At 38.6% G+C, this 24,857-nt stretch overlaps 3 protein-coding genes across 7 annotated transcripts; 2 read left to right on the top strand and 1 right to left on the bottom strand.

Annotated features, from left to right (window-relative positions):
* The first annotated feature begins 1,294 nt into the window (after positions 1 to 1,294).
* LOC102786293 (multidrug and toxin extrusion protein 1-like) lies at positions 1,295 to 5,397 on the top strand. The gene is made up of 17 exons (XM_006801545.3): positions 1,295 to 1,543; positions 1,646 to 1,747; positions 1,886 to 1,954; positions 2,080 to 2,228; positions 2,496 to 2,538; positions 2,652 to 2,696; positions 2,817 to 2,914; positions 3,020 to 3,117; positions 3,199 to 3,312; positions 3,476 to 3,543; positions 3,650 to 3,758; positions 3,851 to 3,926; positions 4,012 to 4,081; positions 4,180 to 4,312; positions 4,449 to 4,543; positions 4,710 to 4,799; positions 4,968 to 5,397. Exons 1-17 carry the CDS (start codon positions 1,385 to 1,387, stop codon positions 5,247 to 5,249), a joined length of 1,800 nt encoding a protein of 599 aa, XP_006801608.3. The 5' UTR covers positions 1,295 to 1,384; the 3' UTR covers positions 5,250 to 5,397.
* Positions 5,398 to 7,615: 2,218 nt separating this feature from the next.
* Positions 7,616 to 16,767, top strand: LOC102786894 (multidrug and toxin extrusion protein 1-like). Of its 5 annotated transcripts, XM_006801548.3 has the most exons (17): positions 7,616 to 7,854; positions 8,199 to 8,300; positions 8,535 to 8,603; positions 8,703 to 8,851; positions 12,370 to 12,412; positions 12,509 to 12,553; positions 12,674 to 12,771; positions 12,858 to 12,955; positions 13,041 to 13,154; positions 13,246 to 13,313; positions 13,436 to 13,544; positions 13,629 to 13,704; positions 13,816 to 13,885; positions 13,976 to 14,108; positions 14,209 to 14,303; positions 14,428 to 14,523; positions 15,207 to 16,767. In XM_006801548.3, exons 1-17 carry the CDS (start codon positions 7,747 to 7,749, stop codon positions 15,495 to 15,497), a joined length of 1,764 nt encoding a protein of 587 aa, XP_006801611.1. In that variant the 5' UTR covers positions 7,616 to 7,746; the 3' UTR covers positions 15,498 to 16,767. The 5 variants fall into 5 exon arrangements, with proteins under 5 accessions (XP_006801611.1, XP_035768313.1, XP_006801610.1 ...); XM_035912420.2 differs by having other exon boundaries at positions 13,816 to 14,108; XM_006801547.3 differs by having other exon boundaries at positions 13,436 to 13,704.
* Positions 15,482 to 24,515, bottom strand: slc47a3 (solute carrier family 47 member 3). The gene is made up of 17 exons (XM_006801546.3): positions 24,236 to 24,515; positions 23,885 to 23,986; positions 23,723 to 23,791; positions 23,481 to 23,629; positions 23,349 to 23,391; positions 22,727 to 22,771; positions 21,399 to 21,496; positions 21,187 to 21,284; positions 19,107 to 19,220; positions 18,959 to 19,026; positions 18,747 to 18,855; positions 18,302 to 18,377; positions 17,824 to 17,893; positions 17,604 to 17,736; positions 17,373 to 17,467; positions 17,242 to 17,284; positions 15,482 to 16,058 (listed from the first exon to the last, which is right to left on the bottom strand). Exons 1-17 carry the CDS (start codon positions 24,362 to 24,364, stop codon positions 15,847 to 15,849), a joined length of 1,653 nt encoding a protein of 550 aa, XP_006801609.1. The 5' UTR covers positions 24,365 to 24,515; the 3' UTR covers positions 15,482 to 15,846.
* Between the last annotated feature and the right edge of the window lie 342 nt (positions 24,516 to 24,857).

The raw sequence follows: 24,857 nt of genomic DNA, 5'->3' as shown, positions 1-24,857 counted from the left end.
TTGTTGCACCCCTACTAATTGTATACTCCAAGCATTTATGATAAGAGAGTTAGGTTTTCAATAAGAGAAGTATTCAGAGTGACTCAGTGTGAGTTTATGGAAACAAGTTTAACAATTTAACAATTATATATTTATCTCCTGCTTGTTCCAACTGAAATGCACACATGGACCAGCAAATATTAACTCGTGAAACAGACTTTGTACTGTGTTACAAATACTACATAATACAGCTCTATTACATAATGATATATTTTTATTATTTGACTTTTGCTCACGGCTCACAAACTTGCATTTATTTAACAAAAGCGAACAGCTTACTCAACTCAAAAAAGTGTAATAATTGTGTATTAATCTGCAGGTCCCTCCAGTTGAAATGTATCATTAGAGACTCTCAAAATCCTTGCCTCCTTAAAAGCTCACAAGAAAGAAAGAAGCAAAATCACTTAGTGGTAAAAACATCTTTTTGAACTCTATAAAAGAAGACTACATGCAATCACTCTCACAGAGATAGCAAGTTGAGTGGGTTTTATGCCTAACAGCAGCAGAAGGCTGCATCTCAAGTGATATGTTTCTAGAGCACTGACTGCATAACCTTATTGCTCTCCAGTATGACACGGAAACACTATAAATCTCCTGCAGGATTGATTACTGCAATGCTCTTATTTTTGGTCTTCCGAAGAAATCTTTGTTACCCCTGTAACTGCTTCAGAACTCGGCTGCACATGTTGATGAGGACCAGAAAGAGCCCGGATTACACCAATTTTAAGATCTCAGCACTGGCTCTCAGTCAGTGTTTTCAACTTGATTGCCTTTATATGTACCTGTATATCTACCTTTTTAAAACTTTATTTCATTTTATCGCCAGTGTTTCCGTACAATGGGTTGGCGTCTAATATCTAGGTGAGAATGTAGGTGCAGTGAGGGCATAATAAAGGGGATCTATGTATGTTTTTGTTTATTTTCTGGTTTTAATGTGTACAGCACTTTGTGTTGTATCCTTATTGTATGAAAAGTGTGATATAAATAAAGTTTTGATTTTGATTACATTCATGTATTTAGCAGCTACAGACATGCGGTGGGATCTTGAAGGTGATTTTGCTCGCAAAAAATGGCAAAGCTCCCACGTGTGTGCAAAAGAGAAACGACATAAAACCAGAAAGATTGCAAAACGAGTGCTACATGTACTTATTAATGAAATGCAAATTCCTAGAGTGTATCTGCAGTCAGGAAACCGTCTAGACCTCTGTAATGATACTGTGAAAATAAACAAAAAAGACTTACTGGATAACTTGGGGGAAATTCATTAGTAACCTTTTAAGATGTTGAAAAACTTAGAACATCAGTGGTGGATTCTGTGCATAGAGGGCATTACAGATACAAGTACATGACAGACAGGATGGATGCTTCAGTGGAAAAACCGTCTGGTCCTGCAGACATGGAGGTTTCCAGTGACAAGCTTTTCTGCTGCAGGGGAGTTCGTAACAAGGTCCCTCTGACCTACAGAGAGGAACTGTATCACATCCTGAGGATGACGGGGCCTCTGGTAAATACTGATACTGTCTGCTTACACTTTTCTTCCTGTAAGACGTTGTGTCATGTGATACCTGTATCACCAATGGAACATTTTTGGTATTTGTCTTTCTAGCTGCTGTCTCGAATCCTCAATTTCATGCTTCCGTTTGTGGTTACAATGTTTTGTGGCCGTCTGGGAAACGATGTGATGGCCGGCTATGGACTAGCTTCCGCTGTAAGTGGTTGTCTGTGGAGGCTGATGTAAGGAAATCATAAATAAAGACAAAGTTTCCAGGCACCTAGCAGATGGACAATAGATATTACAGCTATGAATTAGTGTTCTCTATATACCTATATTTCATATTCATTTCAGACCATTAACGTGAGCACAGCAGCGACAGGCACTGGTCTGGCACTGGCGTGTGATACTTTGGTGTCTCAGGTTTGGAAACTCATATTTTATTAGTTTTTTTCCCCCTGACCCCTAATTTCCCTTAATGCACATCCTAACTGTAACTATTTCTCACATTCATAAAATGATTAACTATGCCTGTGTGCTGCTTAAAGACCTTTGGTGGTAAGAACCTGCTGCGTGTGGGAGTGATCCTTCAGCGAGGCATCATTATCCTGCTATTGTTCTGTCTCCCCTGCTGGGGTCTCCTCATTAATGCAGAAGCCATCCTCTTATGTCTGGGCCAGGACCGTGAGGTGGCCCGGTAACTGAGCACACAGAACTTGCACATACAACTCAATCTTATTGTCAGTCAGAACAAGATACCCTCTCAACGCTAACAAGTCTCTACACTAACACTTGTCCCTACAGGAGTCATATGCAGTACAATAACTTTCAATAACATTTCTTGCCATAAATTACTTTTTGAGTGGTAGCAGAGCTATCTCAGCCTGAACAGTGTATCTAACTATAATAGTCATTTCTTTAGCTTTGATTGGATCTGAATACATCTCCTTTTTTTTTCCCCCAGAATAGCTCAGCTGTATATTACGGCCTTCCTTCCTGCAGTGCCGGTGAGATGTGATTTTTCTCTCTGCTTTTTGTGCAAATTCAGTAGAGACACATATGCACACAATTTTTTTTCTTTTTGCTAAATTTAAGCATTTTTGTCATAATTGTTTTTTAGGCAGTGTTTCTACATCATCTTCAGGTGTCTTATCTACAGAACCAGGTATGCTAATGCTGTGTACATGATTGCCTTTTTATATAATAGAATCACAGTTTGTTGTCTCAATCAGTGCGATACAGAGAGAAAGGTAAGCCTTGCATCATCTGGTGTTTGTGTACTCAGGGAATAATATTGCCACAAATGTACACTGCTGCTCTGGCAAACATTGCAAACGTGGTGACAAACTACATCTTTCTTTACTGGCTGGATCTTGATGTTGGGTAGATATACTCATCTCAACTATCATTTTACACACACACACACATGTATACAGAAAAAAAAATGTCATACTGGACTATCTCTGTGTCTTTGCATATGGCTTTCAGTGGCTCTGCAGCAGCCCACACTCTAGCTTGGATTTACATCTGCGCTTTTCTGTTTGTGTACATCTGGTGGAAGAAACTCCACGTATCAACATGGGGAGGTGAGATATTTAAAATGCATGCTCTCTCTGTGCTTGCACTAAAAAGTTCTATATAAACTGAGCGTCTCTCTCCCCCTGCAGGCTGGTCTGCAGAATCACTGCAGGAGTGGGGCTCCTTCATGAAGCTGGCCATTCCCAGTACCTTAATGACTTGTTTTGAGTGGTGGGTTTATGAGTTTGGAGGATTCTTTGCAGGTAATCCCTATTTATGGCGTGAAATATATATATATCCAATTATCATGGAATATGTGCAATATACAGGATTAAATCAGTAAAGCCTGCTTCTAAGATAATTGGGTTTAGAGCTGGCAATACAGTCTGCAAGGGCTATAATTTATTCTGTGTCTGTAATGATCAGGAATGCTGGGTGAAGATGAGCTGGCAGCTCAACATGCTGTGATAATGGTGGCTTTCATTACTTACATGGTACTGTGTAGTGACTGCAAATCAGAACATTACATTGTCGCTTCTTTCATAAAAAGTCTCAAATTTGGGTGATTTATTTAACTTTTTCAAAACAATGAATCCATAGTTCCCTCTTGGTGTTCAAGCTGCAGCATGTGCCCGTGTGGGCAATGCTCTTGGGGCTGGAGACACTGACAGGGCGATTCTATCAGCCAAGTTGTCACTGGCTCTTGCAGGTTAGCTAAATGTGTTCTTCTGTGGTGTCTGATATTTATGAGTATTTCAAGTTAGATTTTTTTTCAGTATGACAGATTACTTACCTTTCCAGGTAGTTTTGCTGTTGTTGAAGGCCTCTTCCTGGGTGCTACTAAAACAATCATTGGATTCATCTTCACATCTGATGAGTGAGTCTGTGTACCTGTGTACCTAAACACCTGCTTATACAGTAGAAACTCTATACATGAGACTTTGGCTTAATTATCATTACAGAAAAATTGTAGCTCTGGTGTCACAGTTGATGAACGCTTATTGTTTCCTTCAATTTTTTGATGGCCTTGTGGTGAGTCTACCAGCTCTCGTTGTATTCAAAGCAACTATATTTGCAGCATGATTCCAAAGGATTCATGTCAAATATGAAATTTGTTTTCCCCATCCCAGTGTGTGTGCACAGGCATCTTCTTGGGTACTGGCAAACAGAAGATACCAGCTGTGGCTAATCTCATTGGATACTACTGCATAGGGCTTTCATTGAGCATCACTCTGATGTTTGTTGTAAAACTAGGAGTGCTAGGTAATTACATCAAGTGGTCATATTTTGTTAAGTTCATAGACATGCAAGAAGAATAAATTGTTGCCTAGCAAGAGCCAGTTATTACAACTGATGCTCAGCGGGATTTCAACAGACCCATTTGTCATTCTCTCTGCAGGTTTTTGGCTTGGACTGCTCATTTGCGTCGTCTTACAGTCCACCTTTTACATCATTGTCATCTTCAAGCTGAACTGGAAGAGAATGACAGATGAGGTATATTAACTGACTAATATAACAATCAAGGTCATGCAGGGACTCAGCTGTTCATATACAGACAGAGATTTGTTGTTTTAATTTTTTGAGGCATCTGTGAGTGAGACAAAGCTGTACGTGAATATGGAAAATTTTGATTTGGTTTTGCAACTTTTCTATTTTTCAGGCTGTGAAACGAGCTCAGAGAAAGACTTACATGACGGCATTAGGCATGGATGTTGTTTCAGACATTGGCCAAACATCAAGCAATGGGAATGTAAGTGGTCCAATCTAAATTGGTTGATGTGTCTTGTTCTACTTTGTTATCAGAGTAGAAGTAGCACTTCTACTACTTCTAGTACTTTGTTCTATGTTTATTCTTACATTTCATTGCATTTATCTTTATTTAACTTAATAAAGTAATGGAAAATACAATTCCTTTAAGTCAGTAGATGGCTACACACCAGTGAGTACCAAGTGCCAAGCGACACAGGACGAACACGTGGACCACGACCCGAAGAGCAGCCATCTCTCCATCACTCAGTTGATCATCAGGCGAGGCCTCACTATGTTTGCAGCAGTTGGACTTCTTGCTGTGGGAGTAGGTGTGTACTTCCTTGTGCCTTTGCCAGAGATGATACCTGCAAACTCTACAATGGACAGGATTAATAGTACAGATACTCCTGATCAAATCTCCACCACTGTGCTGGTCACATTAGGGAGATAGCGTAAAAACACAGTGTTAAGCTCTTACAGAATGATTGTCTTGGACTGTTTCAGGACCCAACTGTAACAGATGTGATTCAAAAATAAGGTGAATTAATGGTGTTGGGTACATTTCATTTTCTTCAAATTATCATCATTATTAAGTAATAAATGACCTATTTCATCACAAAGTGATGAATGTGTATCTGATTGTTTTATCAGCATTTTGTTTTTAAGAATACATGTCAACAGTTGCTAAGTATAAATCCTGCCTGGAGATGAAAATTAAACTTTGTCTAATGACCAAAGAAATAATGTTGTTGACAGAAATGTAAATAGATGTTCCATTTTAATTATTTAAAAAAAACATTCTAGGTTGAACTCTTCTGTGTGAATTTTTTTAGCTTGTTTATTTGTTTGTTTTTGTCGTGGTGAAGCCAAGCTGTTTATGTGGGGGTGGCCAAACTCAGACTGCATGATGCGGGATGTAAGATAGAGTCCAGTTATTAATTTCTTTCTCCTTTTTTTCTGCATGGAAAAAATGAAATCATGAATTTATTTCACTCAATTTTTTAGAAATATTTTAAAAACATATCTAATGTGTTGCTCAGGTGATAAGGATTTCATGTCTTTGCACTGTTAAATGGAAAGCTGTAAAAAACAGCTGTATAGAAATGTTTCTGTCTCAAAAATAGTTATTGGATCCTGTTCTAAGAGTATGCACTTGTCCCCCTAAAAGCCTTCACCCTCATATATGCAGTGTTGGGAAGGTTACTTTTAAAATGTATTCCATTACAGAATACAGAATACATGCCCCAAAATGTATTCTGTAACGTATTCTGTTACGTTACTCAATGAGAGTAACGTATTCTGAATACTTTGGATTACTTAATATATTATCATGCTGTTTACAACTACATGAATGTACAATTGCTGTGATTTATTACTGTTACTGAAGGTCCGCGGCTCCGAACCGTAGTAAAGGGACCTCTGGCTAATACGGTGGGTTCTGTGTCGGGCTCGTAGCCGAAAACTAGCTTTACTTTGTTGTCTGGGTCAACTTTGCTAGCGAGAGACAGAGAGAGGCGTTGAAAGGCTGCTCCAACAGAACTTATTGTTTTTGGAGGAAAACACGAACACGGTGTACAGTCGAGTCTTAATAGCTTACTTACAACTGGGCTCGTCAGGCACTCTTCTTGGCTGCAGTGGTTATTATTATATTTACATGCTTCCAGCTCCCGTTTTTGCTCGATGACAGCTCGTACTTTTCCTTTTTCTCCCTCCCTCGCTCACAGACACATAACGTGTATGGCAGTCCATTCTCCCTGCAACACGGACTACGCTGCCTATGATGCTACATTCTTTAGAGCTATACCGGTAGCGTTCTGCCTATTAGCTTAGCACAACAACAACAAAAAGGCCTCTCTCACCCAGGAAACACGCAGAGAGAGAGCGTCACCCTGTAACCATGGCAACCGTAACGCTGCCACCTGGAACAACAGAACGCAGCTGTCAAACAAAACCCAAACAGGCCTGACCCGCCACAATATAAAACAGCGAAGTACCGCCGTGTAATCCATTTATTTCAACAAAGTAACTGTATTCTAAATACCACCTTTTTAAACGGTAACTGTAACGGAATACAGTTACTCATATTTTGTATTTTATATACGTAACGGCGGTACATGTATTCCGTTACTCCCCAACACTGCATATATGTTAGGTAGCTAGAGTGTTATAGTAGCTCTGGGTTATGGAGACCTTAGTTGACCTTTCTCTGCTCTGAGAAATAACCTCTATCACCTCTTGGTTCTGCTGTGTGGCCTCCTCCTGGTAGGACATACCTGAAACACCTCACTTAACCCCACATCTTACGGGGGACATCCTGATCATATGTCGAAGACATCTCAACCAGCTCTTTTAAATGTGGAGGTGCAACTACAATCAACTACAAAAAGATCACATTTCCCTCTTTACTCCTTTTCTATTGTTAACACCTCTTTGATGGTTGAGTTCTTAATTACCACTTTCAATTTGGCTTGAGAAGGCATTAAGTAAGCTATTTCATGTTCCCAGGATGCTGGATTGTTTAAGAAGTCTGTGAAATACTACAATAGATTACATTATCAGATTGTCTCCAACAATGGCCTTTTTTTGGTCTAACATTGCGCGAATGTTTGATCTTTGCAGTTCTAAAATCCTGATGTTATTATTTTTGTAAAATTTCCTCAGCTGATCACAACTAGAGGCAGTTACTTGTGTTTTACACACGTTTAATCACCCAGATCAAAACATTCTTGCTTTCAAGTCCTCACCCCCATCTTTGCCTTTGTTGTGGTTGCTGAGTGTTTCTCTCTTCCTTCTCACAATCTGTGTTGTTTCAGCTGGACTTTGTTTTGCTCCAAGGCAGCTGTGGCTGCATCCTTTGCAGCATCCTGGAGTGCAACTAAGATGACTGTGTGAGAGTATAGAGAAAGATTTTAGTGGAAGAACATACATTTGCATCTGGGGCTGCAGACATGGAGAGGTCCAGCGGCAAACGTTTTTGTTGTAGACGGGTGTGCCACAGGGTTCCTGTGGCCCACAGAGAGGAACTGTACCACATCCTGAAGATGACAGGTCCTCTGGTAAGTACTGGGATTGTCATGTGCCATGATCTTTCTTTAACAGACCACGTAGATGGAGATTATCCTTGCTGATGATACAACAGAAGACTGATGACAGTCTTTTTTTTAAAAAAAAAAGTTTAAGATGTCAGGAAAACACACTTTCACAGATGTGACAATAAAACTGAAACAATATTTGGCACTTTTTACTTGCTGAATAATGACTGCAAACTGCAGAAAATAAACTTGTCAGGAAATCTGTGTACCACGATAATTAGTTGCAGTATGTAATGGTTTATTTTTAAATTACTTGTCATGTGATACTGGTATCACTCCTGCAACATTTATGGTATTTCTCTTTCTAGCTGCTGTCTCGAATCCTCAATTACATGCTTCCGTTTGTGGTTACAATGTTCTGTGGCCGTCTGGGAAATGACGTGATGGCTGGCTATGGATTAGCTTCTGCTGTAAGTCATCATCTGTATGCTCCGCTGATGTTTGGAAGCTTACTTGGACTAAATGAAGAAGTAATTACGAGGATGCTGATGGAAGAAAAGGAATTGTTACTTAAGTCAGCAAGATAATTGTCTCGTAATCACTCGGCAACAACACTTGTTTGTGATTTAATCTATGCTCAGCACTTGACACTTGCTCTTAAGAATCACTCAAGTTTTGCTTATAATAGTTTGCATTCATTTCAGACAATTAATATTACCACTGCAGCAACAGGATATGGTCTGGGACTGGCATGTGATACTTTGGTCTCTCAGGTCTGTAAAACCAAGTCGACATGATGATATCATACACTGGAATTTTTTGCTTTCCCTTTTTTTTTGCTGCCATCTTTAAAATGTTCATTATCCTGACAGACTTTTGGTGCTAAAAATCTACTCCGGGTGGGCGTGATCCTTCAGCGGGGCATAATCATCCTCTTGTTGTTCTGTCTGCCTTGCTGGGGTCTCCTCATTAATGCTCAGGCCATCCTATTATGTGTGGGCCAGGACCCTGAGGTGGCCAGGTAACTAACAGCAGCAAATATACAGTAATATTATTGCTACAACTAGCATAGATATAAATGTACATTTAAACATGAAACCTGATCTTCTCAGGAATAACATCTGTGCATTAAAACCATTTCTGGTCGCCAAAGATTCACTAAACAGAATCACAATACAAATTAAGTGAATGTCAAAATTATCTCAACTAATCGTATAAAACTGAACCAATGTTCCCTCTAATTTTTTATGCGTCTGAGCGAACACAAACTCCCTTAGCGGTCCCTTGGACCACTGTGAGCAACAGCAGACGTGTGCACTGTGGTCACGCCCGCATCGAATCCATCCAAGGTACATGGTTTATTAAAATAATCAAATTACAGCATTTATGTTAGACTACTTTTAATTAACTGCTTTAGCCCACTTACAATGAAAATTTAAAAAAAATCTTGTTAATGACCTGTGTAGTATGTTAAAACTTTTGGAAGTAAAAATAACTTGAACTCTAATTTTGAAAACACAACTTTCTTTTTTTATATATATAAAGCTCTGACTTGTATTATGAGCAGAGATGGGCAGTAACGCATTACTGTAATCCGATTACTTTTTTCAGGTAACGAGTAAAGTAAGGGATTACTATTGCAAAAACGGTAATTCGATTACCGTTACTTTCCCGTAAACACGCTGCATTACTGCGTTACTAAAACCACGATTTTTTTTGCGAGAGTGTCTCATGACGTAAGCGAGTTCGTGACAACAGCTGTGTGCAGATCAACAATGGATAATATATCGAGTGCGGGACAGAGTATGAGCATGCAGCGTTTAAAGCGTGGAAGTACTGACCTTACTTTGAGTTTGATTCCATAAAAAGTGACAAAAACATTAGCGTCCGTTGTGCGTGGGAAGAAAACTTAATTTTACAGCTAAAAAAAACCCCCTAAACTCCCAAGCAAGCACCGAGTGCGCTACCACGTAATGGGAAAATCACAGACAAACTCACGGATTCTTCCACTGACCTCTGCGGCACACCTGCACCAGGGTAAACCTCTGCCTACCCTACTCCTGCTATACAGGTGAAAATAGAGCAACAAGACCGCTAGTCTTTGATTTTATTTATTTTCTGCTGTTTTTTACTTGCATCTATTTGAAAGAGTGAGTGTAAATAAAAATATGTATATATTTTATGTGCTGGAATGTGCAGGAAATAGGTTTAAATGTTAAACAAATTTCTTCCAGTCAGAGAATGTTGCATATAATTAAATTTTTGCTTGATGCATAAAGTTAAAAGATTAAAACTAATGAAACAAGTTTTAAAAAGAGACTTTTCCATTTGATTACTTTTTGTATGATGGATTATGCAGAAAAAGTAGAATTGGGCTGAAAGATCTATCGCTTTATCACCTATCCAGGTTGTAAATCGTGTTTTTAGTAACTAAGTAACTAAGTAATTAATTACTTTTGAAAATAAGTAATCAGTAAAGTAACGGGATTACTTTTTGGAGGAAGTAATCAGTAATTAGTTACTGATTACTTTTTTCACGTAACTTGACCAACACTGATAATGAGTATGAGTCTGTGGTCTGGGAGAGAGTCCTGTAACTATCTGTCTGCAAAATACAGTATATAATGACCAATGTTGGGCACTTAATAAAATAGTTACTTCTTCAAAAAAGTTACTGAGTTATGCAAACAACAAAGTTTTTTGCAGCTGTTTACCTAAAAATGCAGCCAAGGCGTTTTTTAAAATAAACATTTGAAACTATTTACAGAACAATCAGCTGTTCTGCATCAAAGTTGATGCCACACAAATTATTTGTGCCACTCCAAAAAATAATTTTTGTCCACTATGAGACCTGCAGGCCTGACAACAGGAGATGTATCACTTCTGTAACACCTGTAACATTCAGCAGTCGCCTCATTGTTCTGACACACACAACAAAACTATTAACTACACTACACACTAACTACACAAGATTTGCGCTAAACGTCGCAAATCTCTCACATCTTAAAACACTGCCGTCATTCCTAAAACTTCCCCCTTCCTAAACAACTAAATGCCATGTTGCCATATAATTTTTTGATTATTTTTATCATAACTCTGGTTTTACGTGGCCTATCAACACAATTTAAAAACTGGTATAAAGTCCACACTTTTTCCGTCAATTGTTCCGTCTGTCCTGCTCACATCTCCAATGGTTGTACACGTTGTCATTAACGTGGCTTCACTCCACATCAGCCATGCCGCTTTGCTAGCTAAAACAACTGTCAACTGTCCACATCACAGTCATTCTGATTAACTTTTTGCTTTATTCAGGGAATCACCAAATATGTCTTAGGAGCTTCACTAGCAATGCTCAAACTACTCTTGTCAAGGTCTCAAACAATCTGCTGCTGACTCTGTGCTCTTCTCTATTTTCATTCTCCTTGGCCTGATCTCAGCCTTGTATATTGTGGACCAGAACATTTAATTCAGTCAGTCTAAAGAACAGTGCTGGTATCAGTGATGTGACGCTGGATTGGTTTATGTCAGGTCTATCAAACAAGTAAATTTCTGTAATGACTGACAAAGCCTCATCTTCTCATTCAAATGGATGGAGTTGATTTTCGCTGCTATGCAGGCACAAATGTCCTATTAAAACCTTTTACCGCTGATATCTCACATATTAGGTCCCATCTAGCTGAATTAGGAACTGGATGTCTAAAAACATTCTAAACCCGAATGATCATAAAATTGAAGTAATTATAATCACACCCTCGTCCCCCAGCACTAGCAGCACTTTTGATCTTTTTTCTAATCTGGGTCTCCTACAGTATTTAAAAATGTCTGGAGAGAGACTCATAACCTGGGGTAATTTTGGGTCCAAGCTCTCTCTTTTATATGCAGGTGTTTAAAGTTATGCAGTCGTGTTTCATTCCGCTTAGACAGATATCATTCCTATCTCATTTCGATTAAGGTCATCCATGCTTTTATGTCCTCTGGACTTGACCACTGTAATGCACTTTATTCATCGTCATAACATAAATAAGATACAAATAATTCAAACTGCAACTGCCAGGCTTTTAACAAAATAAGTGACCAGATGAAATCAGTCTTTACAGCTCTGCACTTCCTACCTGTTAGCCTTAGAAATGATTTTACGGATCATTTTTGAAGCTTAACTTTGTTAAGCACCTGTCTGCATATCTAAGCTGCTGTATCCATATGAAACTTCCTGCTGCCTGAAATATTCAGTCATGCCTGATGCCTCTGCCTAATGACCTCAGGCTGGCTAATTCTGTAGCTTCTTCTAAATGCATTTTTATTTTTTGGCTTTTTAAACCCACTAATGTCTTATTGAACAAAGCAACTTCTTTAATGTGTAAGATTGCATGAGTATTGGTTTCTCTTCGATTTGAAATTGCTTTTGTTTCTACTGAAATTATTTATTTTTAATTGTTTGTGTAGTTCAGTACAACTTTATTCTGAAAAGGCCTTTATGAATACATATAAACTAAAATGTAAAATGTACTAGATGTACTCATATGCACTTCTTGCTTTCAGAATAGCCCAGCTGTATATTACTGCCTTCCTGCCTGCTGTACCAGTGAGTCGCTGCTTTTCTCCTTAACCTTTATACAAACATTCAAAACCAATGTTTGACGTTTTTTGTGCTGTGCAATAATTTGTTATTCTTCCGTAGGCAATGTTTCTACATCATCTTCAGGTGTCTTACCTGCAGAACCAGGTCCATTTCTCTATTCCGATCCCGTACTGGTTTTACAGATATCGCAATTGTTTCTAAAACGAATTACAATTTTGGTGGAAAAGGAAATGTAATCACGCTGACTACATTTTGTATTCTCAGGGAATAATACTGCCACAAATGTATAGTGCTGCTCTGGCAAACATTGCAAATGTGGTGACAAACTATATTTTTATTCACTGGCTGGATCTGGGTGTTAGGTATGTGAACTCACACTCATATCACTTTAATGCTTTCATTCTGAATAAAAGAATTTAACACTGATATCAACCCAAATGTCTTGCAGTGGCTCTGCAGCTGCAAATACTCTGTCTCAGATTTACATCTGTACTTTTCTGTTTGCTTACATTTTGTGGAAGAGGCTTCATGTAACAACATGGGGAGGTATACTGAGAACAGTGATGATCTCATGCACCATCTTGTTCTTTTCCCTAGTTTTATATAAATGAGTGTCTCTCGCCCCCTGCAGGCTGGTCTGTAGAATCACTGCAGGACTGGGGCTCCTACATGAAGCTGGCTATTCCCAGTACATTAATGAAATGCTTTGAGTGGTGGGTTTATGAGTTTGGGGGATTCTTTGCAGGTAATCCTTTTTTTTCCTTTTAGATGATCATAGACCAGCTAAAAAATATTTGAATCATGCCTGCTCTTTCTTCTTTGTCTGTAACAATCAGGAATGCTGAGCGAAAATGAGCTGGCAGCCCAGCACGCTGTCATGATGGTGACTGTCATAACATATATGGTATAGTTTAATCACTACAAATCAGAGAATTAAATTCTCCCTTTAAAATATTTCTTTGGTTGCTTTGAACCCCCCGAGAGCAAATTTTCTCCTATACTTTTTTCATAATAATGAATCCATAGTTCCCTCTTGGTATTCAAGCTGCGGCATGTGCCCGGGTGGGTAATGCTCTTGGTGCAGGAGACACCGGCAGAGCACTCCTAACTAGCAAGATGTCCCTGACTCTTGCAGGTCAGTTAGAAATGTATCGTGATTTATATTCGTTTCCCATAACTTTATTACCGTTATACAGATTTTGGAGCTCTTGTTTTCTAGGTAGCATTGCAGTTGTAGAAGGCCTTGTCCTTGGCTCCGTCAAAACAGTGATTGGCTTCATCTTCACGTCAGATGAGTGAGTTCAGCTGCATTCGCATTTCACTAACAGTAATATTCCTAAACACTGTTGTTGCATTCAAAGATTGGCAAGGATGTGCAAAACTTTAATTAAACCTTTTTCTTTCAGGAAGATCATAGGTCTGGTCTCACAGCTGATGAATGCTTACTGTTTCCTTCAGTTCTTTGATGGTCTTGTGGTGAGTTTTAGTTACACTTGGCAGCGCGTGTATGCTCCTAAAAGCATGACAAGTAAATCTAATATAAAGTTTATCTCTGTTTCATCCAAGTGTGTGTGCACGGGCATTTTCTTAGGCACAGGGAAACAGAAGATTCCAGCTGTGGCTAATTTCATTGGATACTACTGCATAGGGCTTTCTCTAAGTATCACGTTGACATTCGTTGCAAAACTAAGAGTGTTGGGTAATTGCACAAAGTGATGCTTTTTTTTTGTAATTTACTAAAATGAGCTTTTAAAGTGAAGCTTGCCTTGCACTTAAGTAATTTGTCTTTTTCTCTGCAGGTTTCTGGCTTGGACTGCTTGTTTGTGTCATTTTACAATCTACCTTCTACATTATTGTCATCTTTAAGCTGAACTGGGAGAAAATCACTGAGGAGGTATCATATGAAAACAACCAATAAAGATACTGTGCCTCAAATTGGAGATCAGTTTATACTTAGCTTCCAAGACCCCAAAAATATTAATGAATCTATTGCTTACACTGACTTTTCATGTTTACAGGCTGTGAAACGGGCTCAGAAAAATCCTTCGTTATTAGGAAGAGCTCCCGTGACAGGCACTGTGGATAACAGCACCCAAGATCAAACATCAAGTAATGTGAGTCTATGTAACAGTTAAAGTCAGCAATAGCAACAATTAATCTAAATTTCTTGACATAGTTTTGTTTTTCTTAAACCGTTCTTGATTACATTTATATTATGTTTTCTTCCATTACTGACATATATATAGTACTGTGCTAAAGTCCTGAGCCACCCTTTGCTCTTTTGACATGACTTGCTTTTCTACTCATTTCAGTTCCTGTACACGGCCATTTTCAGAAGAATGATTTCCTTGTATTTGCTAAGTCATTTAGCACTTACCTATGAATCATGGAAACTTTAAAAATACAACAAACAAACTTTTTTTAGTCTTGTGTCAACACAACAGATAAATTAGCAAAGAATGGATTTTAAACTGTATTTTAAACTGTTTTCCCAGCAAAATATTTTTAAAAAGAGGAGAAATTAGATTTTTGCAGAGTACTATATACTGCAGTGGTGGATGCTCATATTCAACATGGCCAGATTTTCAAAGAGTAAGTAATCCCTATGTGCTAAAAGCTCAGTTTTCACACTGTTCTATATGCTGGATTGATTGCAAATGGGGTTTTTTCCCTCTTTTCTCTACTCTGCATGATTGCAGTGAGCACAGCACATCCTTCATATAGATACTTCATGCACACAGGTTATGACCACAGCAGTGTGACCAACCTGCTGGTGTTTTTGTTTCATTTTTCCTAGCTGATGGATGGCTATATGTCTGTGAGCACCGAGTGCCAAGACAGGGGCACTGTGGTGCAGGATCGAGATGTGACACAGAAGCTGAAGGGCAGCCGCCTCTCCATCACCCAACTGATCCTCAGGCGAGGCCTCGTTATGTTTGCTGCAGTTGCACTTCTTGCTGTGGGAGCAGGTGTTCACTTCCTTGTGCCTTTGCCCAAGACCAACTCTACTGTGGACTCGATCAACACTACATATACTCCTGATCAAATTTTCTCCACCATGTTGGTGCCAGATGAAGAGTCAGAGTGAACAATAGATGACTGCAATGATTCTGTTTAATGTTGTAAGTACAGAGAATCTGATATTGCCTTCTCAAACCAGTTTTAGTTTGACTTGTTTGTCTCTGCAAGGTGTTGTAAACTGAGCACAGGCAAATTTGCCAAATACTCGTCATGTTTAAGAGTAATATAATGCTCGTTCGTTGATTAATCAAGAGACCATTCATTCATTTCCTGCTCGTCTGCCTTTGTGCCTGCTTGTGCCATCCGTCACTGTCTGCTTTGTGATGCAAATGCTAGCATATTACTGAGACCTCCCAGAAAAGCAGCACTGGAGACTCTGGAGTTATTTCACTGAACGAGACAGACATTACTCATGTTCAGGTAGCCAAGTTGGTGATAAGTAGGTTCAAAATAATACCAACAGCCAAGATGAACAACATGAAAGCTAGAGCCAAGCCTCTACGCAGAACCAGAGTCCTGAAAGAGAGCTCTCCTTCAGCTGTCCGCACTGTTGTTTCCACCTCAACATCCATCAGATCAATGGTGTCTGCTTGACCCACTGAGTTACCAGGGTCTTCTAGTTGGGTACCTGGACATAAATATATGCAAATGTTCCATGTTAGGGATCATGAAATTATAATTGTTATTCAAAATATTGTTCACATTTTGGAAGTTTTCTATATTAATTGCTGTATAATCAATATCTAAAATCTCTGAATTGTTTTTTGTTTGTTTGTTAGTTTTTTTATGGTTCTATCTGCTGATCCAACTGAGTGTTTTTTTAGTGTTGCCATAGACTGAAGTTAAAGATGTTAAAGAACATTTAAAAAATATGAAGATCTTGGTTTCTGATTGCTTAGCAAATACCAATTTGCAGACAACAATTTGGACTTTGAACGTTTCATACTTTTAGACCTTGCATGATTAAAACAAAACAAAAGTAAGGACACTTACTACATACAAACATATCAAAATGACAACAATAATAAAATAGCTACAAAATATGTTATAGACCTTTAAAAGTGTTAAATGTATTTACTTCTACATGTAAATTGTGCTTTTATTAGTTTACCCTGTCTACAGCAACTAAAGCATGACACTTTTAGGATTATTGTCAGAGATAAATTGTAAGTCACACCAATTGGTGAAGTGAAGGTAGGAAAATATGTAAGAAAAATTGTGTATGTTTCTGTTCCGTGTCCTGTGTACTGTTTGTTTGTATATTTGTCTTTTTGGCTGCTGTTACAACCAAATTTCCCCCTTGTGGGACAATTAAAGGATTATTCTATTCTATTCTATTCTATTCTAAAAGTTTTTAGCCTTTGTTAAATATTAAAGAAGTTACTGGTGACATAATGCTGTCCTAACCTTTCCGCACTCAGCACGTTTTATTGTGGCTTGAATATGACAAAGGTAGTTTGCACATACATATGGAGACATTGTTGCAATAATCAAACTAACAACAACATAATTCATTTCTGGTGGCGCAGGATACATTTGTCGCAGGTTTTGCAACAAATTTATCCTGCGTCATTTTTGGGTCCACAATGCTATTGAAGATTTGGGGACACAAGAGTCTGTAAAATCTTTGTGAATAATGTAGAGACATAATTCAAATACACAAACAAGATTCATTAAATATTCTTCTAAAGGTATCTTTTAAACTCTGTATGTTCTACTTCCACACAGAACTGTTTTGTTTCTCGTGATGAACAGGATAAACACTTTTGCTCTTCAGCCAAATTAAATAATTTGTGAAAACTGTCCCTTACCTGTGTCTGTGGGGCTTACATGCACTCCTGCTCTGATCTGAGCCTGCAAGACGAATCAATGCGTGATCCTTTAGTCATAAAGAGACAGCCGAAAACTACTGAAAATTAAATATTTATCCTTAAACACAAACCTCAACTGTGATGTTTTTCCAGTTCATTCTGATTAGATAGAAAATCAGGAATGAGCATTGCAGGAACACACAGGTTAACAAGCCTGTCCACAGACCTGAGGAAAACAAAACATGTTTTTCTTTAAGAGGAGGAAGGAGATGTTGATGCTGTGGTAGAAATCAAATGAAAAAAAGAACTGTAGGGACAAAAATAACATGGATACAAACAGCTGATGGTTGAAAACATCTCACCCATGATTCCTAGTTTGGCTGCAAACATCAGTGACACTCCAATCGGAAAGCCAACACCATAATATCCCAAAATGTTGCAAATAGCACCAACTCTCTGTTTACCTGCTCCTCTTATTATGCCAGACACGGCAGCCTAGTCACGCAAAAAGGATAAAGACATGGTTAAGTACCCACAAACACGTACTTTATGGGATGTTTCTGGGGTATGGCAGATACTCACAGATGTTGCATCAAGTAGAATGAAAGGTGCATAAAAAGATAGGACATCTGAAACCCTTTGCCTGATTTGTCTGAAAGAAGAGAGTCTAAATTTTTAAAGTGAGACTGTTGAGTTTGTAAAAACAGATTTTTGTGTAATTTGAGCCTTGTGCGACGTTATACAATTATGCTGTCTAAGGAACAGGAGAAATATGTAAATAATTATCAGCACAGCTGAGTGCAGCTACCATAAACCTTTGTGTCTATTCAGTATAAGAGAGATTATGTAAGCGAAGGATGACAGTAACTTATGTAAGGGTAAAAGGTCGTTTATGAGGCCTGCTATCTCCCCTAGACTTGATACTGAAATTGCATGTGTAAGTGTAACCCATGCTGGTATTTCCTCTCTTTTTTCTTTTTAAGTAACAACTGCTGTGATTTATAAAACAAAACTGACTGTTTCAAAACTGTTTCAAAAAAACATAAAATTATATACGTACTCATCATATGTAAAAACATAAGAGATGTGGTCCTTTAGGCTCCCGATGAGAGTTGACAAACATATAGACACTGACACTGCAGTAAAGACAGAAATATAATTAAAGATTTACCTTTTTCGGGAGCAACATGCCTTAACAGTCTTTTTCCTTATAGGATCAAAACCCTTTCTCGAGGGCACATCATAGGTAGATAAAGAGAAGTGAAAATATTCACGCTTTCTGCTAACATTTATAATTACGGAGACTGTTTAAAATTTCTAAGCTACTTTTGTGCTTCCTTCTGGAGAGCAAAATTGGAATTATGCAACATTAAATTATGTAATTAATTACCTTTAATTGACTGTCTTTAAAAATATTTTCAAATGAATATTAGACAAAAAACTAACAAAAAAAAAAAAAAAAAAAAAAAAACACGGCAAAGAAATAAACATTGATGCATTCTGACCTGCACAGAACATTGACATCTTAGCAGACAGCTTGGCCTGCTCTGTTTCTCCACCTCCCAAAGCATTTCCAACTCTTACACTGCCCGCTATGCTGAAACCCAAAGGGAACTAAAAATAAAAAAAGTTGTTACATGGATGTAAAATGAGAAAATTCTTTATGAATAAAGTTTTTTGGCAGTGCAGAGGGTTTTTTCACATCAAAAGGGCTCACCATGTATGCAACATTTGCCAGTTGATACACAACTGACTGAGCTCCGAGTTCCACTTCATTTATGAGACCTGTCAATGACAGATAGCGGATAGATTTCAGAGCTGCTTTTCTACAGACAAAGGCATGCCAAAGTGGCCTGTGGCATTACCTGCTAGAAAACCTCCAATCTCATATGTCCACCATTCAACACATAGCATGACCATGCCAGGGACAGCCAGGTGGATGTATGAGCCCCAGTCCTGGAGGCACTCTCGAGACCAACCTGCGTAAGTGTTTATAAAGTAGATGTTAGCAATTCCAAATGTATATTTAAATTGAAGTGCATACAAAAGCAAAAGAAATAAAATACTTTAAAAATTCTCTCAAAACAAATAGTAGTCATATAATAAACCAATAAATCATTTGTCAACCTGCTTTTCTACCACATGATTTAAAGCAAATCTCAATACGCTAATTTCCAGTTCTATAGTTTTACCCTTTGTCATAGTACTGGGTGTGGTGACCCAGTGTCTGTGTTTTTCTGGTTTACGTTATATTCTCTGATTTGTCATTTTACATTGGGGCGATCGTGGCTCAAGAGTTGGGAGTTCGCCTTGTAATTGGAAGGTTGCCGGTTTGAGCCCCGGCTTGGACAGTCTCGGTCGTTGTGTCCTTGGGCAAGACACTTCACCTGTTGCCTATTGGTGGTGGTCAGAGGGCCCGGTGGCGCCAGTGTCCGGCAGCCTCGCCTCTGTCAGTGCGCCCCAGGGTGGCTGTGGTTACATTGTAGCTTGCCACACCAGTGTGTGAATGGGTGGATGACTGGATATGTAAAGCGCTTTGGGGTCCTTGGGACTAGTAAAGCGCTATATAAATACAGGCCATTTACCATTTTACATGGTTTTGGTTCTCTCTATTTTTTTCTGCTTATATTATATTTATAGTCCCTGGTCTTTAGGTTTCTGTCCCTGTGCCCTTCCTGTGCTCCATGTTCCCTCTGTTGTTTCAGTGTAAAGTCCGTGTCTTTGTGAATGTCTCTTGTTTCCTGTTTTACTTTGACAGTCTCGCGTCCTATGCTAGTGTTTTCAGTTTTGCTTCCTTCCCGTCTCGTCATGTATGATTACTCCCAGCTGTGCTCTCCATCTGCATCTCATTCCCTTGTTATTTCTCTGTGTATTTAAGCCCTGAGTTTTTCTCTGTCTGGTGTTACACCATGTGCTGTGTAGTTCTTCTGTGAGCCTGGATTTATTTGTCCTTAGTCTCTAGTTTCCCCGTGTTTAGTTCTTAGTTTCCAGTTTCCATGTTCAAGTTTTGGTTTTCACAAATTTGTTTGTGTTTTATCTTAGCGTAACAAAGCTGCCTTGCTTTGTTCATCCCATCGTTCGAGTCCTGCGTTTGGATCCTCATCCTGCCTGCCACAGCATAAACATGACACCCTTGGACTTGTGTGCTTATGTGGCTTTGCTTAAATTTTTAATCATCTCCTCCTTTTTATTTGCTCCCTTTAGGTGTTCTCATCTCACAGTCTGTTCATTTTGAAAAACAAGCCATTTTAGCTCCTCTCGCTGTAAGGACAACTTTGTTCTGATTTGCTGCTTAGATTAAAACAGCGGATGGTTTGGATCCCCATATTTACACCCAGGCTGTATGAAAGAAATCACTTCTCTTTAGCATCATATAAAATCTAAGAGTTGAAAAGTTTAGCATTTAGAGCAGTCTGAAGTCTGGGCTTTGCTTACAGGGATTACCTAGTCTTTCAAAGTAGCCCTGTGTAATGTGAGCACTCACCAATGTCACAGTATAATAACAGAAAATAAAACAGGTCCACTTAAAAGGAAAATAAACATGAACTTGTTATAACTCTGCTCATTTTGTTTGTAACCTGGTTGTAGGTTTTTTGTTTTTTTTATTGCTTCTTAAATGCTTGATTCGTCAGTTCAGTCCAACTTCAGCTTCGACCTTCGGACTTTTATCTGATGATCTGTTGACCTCATCCACCTAACCCTTCCATTAAAAGTCACTACATCCAGCTGTCACCATGACAATAGTTCAAATAATAGTCTTTCTCAGACATGTTTATGTTTTCTATAAACACTTCTAACAAGTTGTTCATTTTGTAATTGTGTAAAACAACTTATATTTTATACAGTTAAATAAAGATTTCTGTTAGTTGTTAATCATTGTTAAACTCATTTGGGTTTCTCTTAATATTAAATATAACCAGTATCCAGTGTATATGCAGTACTCACCTCCCCAAGTGGCCTTATGAAGTCCTTTCCATATGATATAAGCAAAGAGGATTCCAGCCATTAAGAACTCAGAAATGGCATTGGCTATTGCAGAACCTCTGTAAAGATTATTTCAATGTGTCATGTTGGTTATACAGTATGTGATAATGTCAGTTGATACCACTAAAGACGACACTAACGAAGTCATGTGCAATACAATAAAACAAACTCACGCAACTCCAAGGTTTAACGGGAAGAGGACGATGTAGTTGATGAGTGCATTTAGAAGATTGACAAGAAAGCCTGTGATGACCTGTGGCCATATAATGCCCTAAAACAGAAATGCAACAAGTTTATTTTAATTAGGAAATGGTGAAATGACAGCCCAGATAGACTGGGTAAAATAAGTATTGAACACGTCACCAATTTACTAAGTAAATATATTTGTAAAGCTGCTATTGCCATGAAATTCTCACTATATGTCAGCAACAACCCATCCAATCAACAAACACAAAGAAATCAAACCATAGATGACCATATGTTCAGTTTTGTGTTACAATGAGAAATGACACAGGGAAAAACTACTGAACACATGAAGAAAGGGAGGTTTAAAAAGGCATGGGCAGTCATGACACCAGCTGAAATCAACCCCGTTACTTCTGGTTCAGTCCCAACTGATGGCTTATAAGTAGTATCTCATTTCCAAGGTGTCACACAAGAATCATCTCACGATGGGTAAAGCTAATGAACTCTCTCGAGCCCCTCCCAACCTTATTGTTGCAAATCATACTGATTGCACTGGTTACAGCAGAATTTCGGAACTACTGAAGTTTCCGATGAGCACTGTTGGGGCCATAATCTGGAAGAGGAAAGAACAAAAATTTTTACCATGAACAGGTGCTAGCCGCAGGATTTCAGACAGAGGAGTGAAAAGAATTATCAGAAGAGTTGTCTAAGAGCCAAGCACCACTTGTGGAGAGCTACAGAAAGACCTTAAATCAACAGGTACAACTGTTTCAAATCAAACAATAAGTAATGCACTCAACCACCGTGCCCTGTATGCATGCTTACCACATATTGCTGAAGAAACAGCATGTTGAAGCATGTTTAAAGTTTGCTGAACAGCATTTAGACAACCTGCGTTCATACTTTTATCCTGTGTTTAACGAAAAAATTTTACTTAAAAAAAATTGGTGATGTGTTCAATACTTATTTTACCTGCTGTACATGACATCATTACAGTTTTCCATCAACAGACAAAAGGATGATTAAATATCTGACTGATTTCCTGTAATCAAAAACAGCAGCTCGCAGTGTTTGTCAAGTGAAGTGAATCATAGTTTTATTGACATGAAAGGGCTCAAGGAGCCCTGATCTCCTTGCTATCTGTATGTGGACACCATCAATCATTAAACATTGTAGCCAGTAGGACTGGAGTCTCACTTACAGACACATATTGTATATTCAATCTACTCTATCATTTTGTGGATAAAAGAAGAACACAATCTGTATTCCCTGCGATCCAAACTGTATTATTCAAAATAATCAGGGAGATATTTACCTGGTTTTGGAGATATCTTGTTTCTAATGAGTACATGAATGCAGCCTGTGGCACACACAAACACACACACACACCAAAAAAATAAAAACAGAAAGAAAAGAACAACATAGTCTGGGTTGCAATTATTTGAAACATTTTATTCTAATGTGATTAGACTGGGACTCATCCTGTTTGGTAGTGACAGCTTGTTACATCATCAAATACACCTGTACAAGGGGGAAAATAAATAGAGCTATGCTGTAAGTTAACCAACTAAGTAAGTGTCCAGCAGAGACTTTATAGACTCATTGATTTCTACTTAAAATAACGCGATTACTAGCTACTTAAAAAACAGGGTTGAATTTATCTAGCTGACCAGTTAGCCCACTTTGGAGAAGATTTTACTGTGGGGATATTTGATTTCTGTATCTGGGATTAGCAAGGCCTCCTTTTTGTAGGTGTATTTTTATTTGGAAGAGTGACTCTAAATCTATCTTAAAACATTAATAAAAAGGGACACGTAAGGAACAATCAGGTCGGCCTCCAAGGAGATGCATGTCAGCCTGTTCCTCTCTCCCACTTGGTTCAATTTTGTGGCTTTTGTGTTGCACACACATGCACACTTAGCCTTAGACATACTTACAGGAAGTGCGGGCATAAAGATCTTCACATACATCTGACACAACCTTGAAAGAGAGAGAGATTGATTTTATCCCATCAAAATGAACACACATTTTAAAATTCAAGAAAGCATGAGCGGATTGTCACGGCTGACCTTGCCACCTCTGGTTCTTGTCTGACAGCCAGCAGAATAGGCTCTGTGTTGATAAGGATGGCCCAGCAGGGGAAGCAGGCCAGGAGCAAAATGAGGATGGCCCGCTGCAGAATAACTCCAATTTTCAGTAGGTTATGGCTTCCAAAGGTCTAAAAGCACAGAACAGTTTAGTCTGCCATTGCTATTGTTAAGCACCATCATATCTGATAATAAATTATTTGTGATGGACCAAAGATTCGCACCTGAGAAACCAGAGTATCACATGCTGATGCCAAACCATTACCAATAGATATACCTGTAACATTAATAACCTGGAAATACGTTAGAAAACATTGATGGATTGGATGTCACTTTTCTATTGGTTTAATGACTTAATAAAAGGTGATTGTATGAATTTCACTTACTGCAATGGCCAGGGACACTCCTGCCAGCTCTGTCTTCCCCAGATGGCCACAAAATATTGTACTTACAAGGCTCAAGGAAAAATTCATGAGCTGGGATATCATCTGATAAGGAAATTCGAAATGAATTAAAAGTTGCCAGGGCAACAAAAACAGCTATTTAAAACTAGTAATTTACAGCGTGAGGGGTCAATTTGTTCTGTACGATATATATCGGTATTAATCAATGACTGTAGAAGACAGTCAAAATCTTGGTATTAATCCACATAATCAAATGCCAATGTATTATTTTAAGTTTTTATTTTTTATTATACTGATTACTGACCAGCGTCTATTTAAATACAGGGTACTTACCACTGGTACTGAAAGTTTTGACAGCTCTTTTATTTCGCTCTTGTAACCAACAGGAACCAGCATGCGGATTCTCTTTAATATAAAACATTCCCTCCATGAGGTAGGTGCGCTCTCTGCCCCGATATCCATGTTTCCGTGGGGAGGGGGGAAAATGTCTTTCTGTATTGACCGCTGTATTTATGCTGCTGTTGAACTTGAGCCTCTTCCGGTGAGTCAAGAATCTCTGTCAGTGTTTAGCATTCATGATGAAAGTGGTTGAAAGTTTGCTTTATGAACCGCGTGAGAGGAGCACACGTCAAGCACTCCCCGTAAAGTCAGCTGGTCTTGACGTCGAAAAACGAATTGGGAACTGCTTTGACCACGTTTCGTCGAGCCTTCAAAGGCTGTCCACGTGTTTATGAATCGTGTGGATTGCACCACATTCACATTAACGTGTGGGAAAGCTAAGGTGTGAAACTCTTATTCTCAGTTCTGTCTGAATATTGCGTAACCGTAATCGTGTTAAAGGTTGATCAAAGTTCAGTTATTAGAGTCCGCCCCCCCCCCCCCGTCCCGGATCCATTAAAATGTACTGTCACAATAAGAGAGACGCTTGAGTTTGTCACAGATCAAAGTGAAACAT

Source organism: Neolamprologus brichardi, chromosome 14, assembly GCF_056152115.1.
Source record: "Neolamprologus brichardi isolate AB-2024 chromosome 14, ASM5615211v1, whole genome shotgun sequence".
NCBI lineage: Eukaryota > Metazoa > Chordata > Actinopteri > Cichliformes > Cichlidae > Neolamprologus > Neolamprologus brichardi.
Note: the sequence above shows the minus strand (reverse complement) of the source record. Positions and strands in the feature narration are given on the sequence as shown.

Excerpts from the sequence above, each read along its gene's own strand:
- LOC102786293 (XM_006801545.3), top strand. The coding sequence starts at position 1,385 with ATGACAGACAGGATGGATGCTTCAGTGGAAAAACCGTCTGGTCCTGCA. Across the intron at positions 1,955-2,079 it reads GTGATACTTTGGTGTCTCAG|ACCTTTGGTGGTAAGAACCT; the intron begins GTTTGGAAACTC and ends TGCTGCTTAAAG. Across the intron at positions 3,313-3,475 it reads GTTTGGAGGATTCTTTGCAG|GAATGCTGGGTGAAGATGAG; the intron begins GTAATCCCTATT and ends TGTAATGATCAG.
- slc47a3 (XM_006801546.3), bottom strand. The coding sequence starts at position 24,364 with ATGGATATCGGGGCAGAGAGCGCACCTACCTCATGGAGGGAATGTTTT. Across the intron at positions 21,285-21,398 it reads CCGTTAAACCTTGGAGTTGC|AGGTTCTGCAATAGCCAATG; the intron begins GTGAGTTTGTTT and ends TAATCTTTACAG. Across the intron at positions 17,737-17,823 it reads TTCTACTTGATGCAACATCT|GCTGCCGTGTCTGGCATAAT; the intron begins GTGAGTATCTGC and ends TTGCGTGACTAG.
- LOC102786894 (XM_087851066.1), top strand. The coding sequence starts at position 7,747 with ATGGAGAGGTCCAGCGGCAAACGTTTTTGTTGTAGACGGGTGTGCCAC. Across the intron at positions 12,413-12,508 it reads CCTTCCTGCCTGCTGTACCA|GCAATGTTTCTACATCATCT; the intron begins GTGAGTCGCTGC and ends ATTCTTCCGTAG. Across the intron at positions 14,109-14,208 it reads TGCAAAACTAAGAGTGTTGG|GTTTCTGGCTTGGACTGCTT; the intron begins GTAATTGCACAA and ends TTTTCTCTGCAG.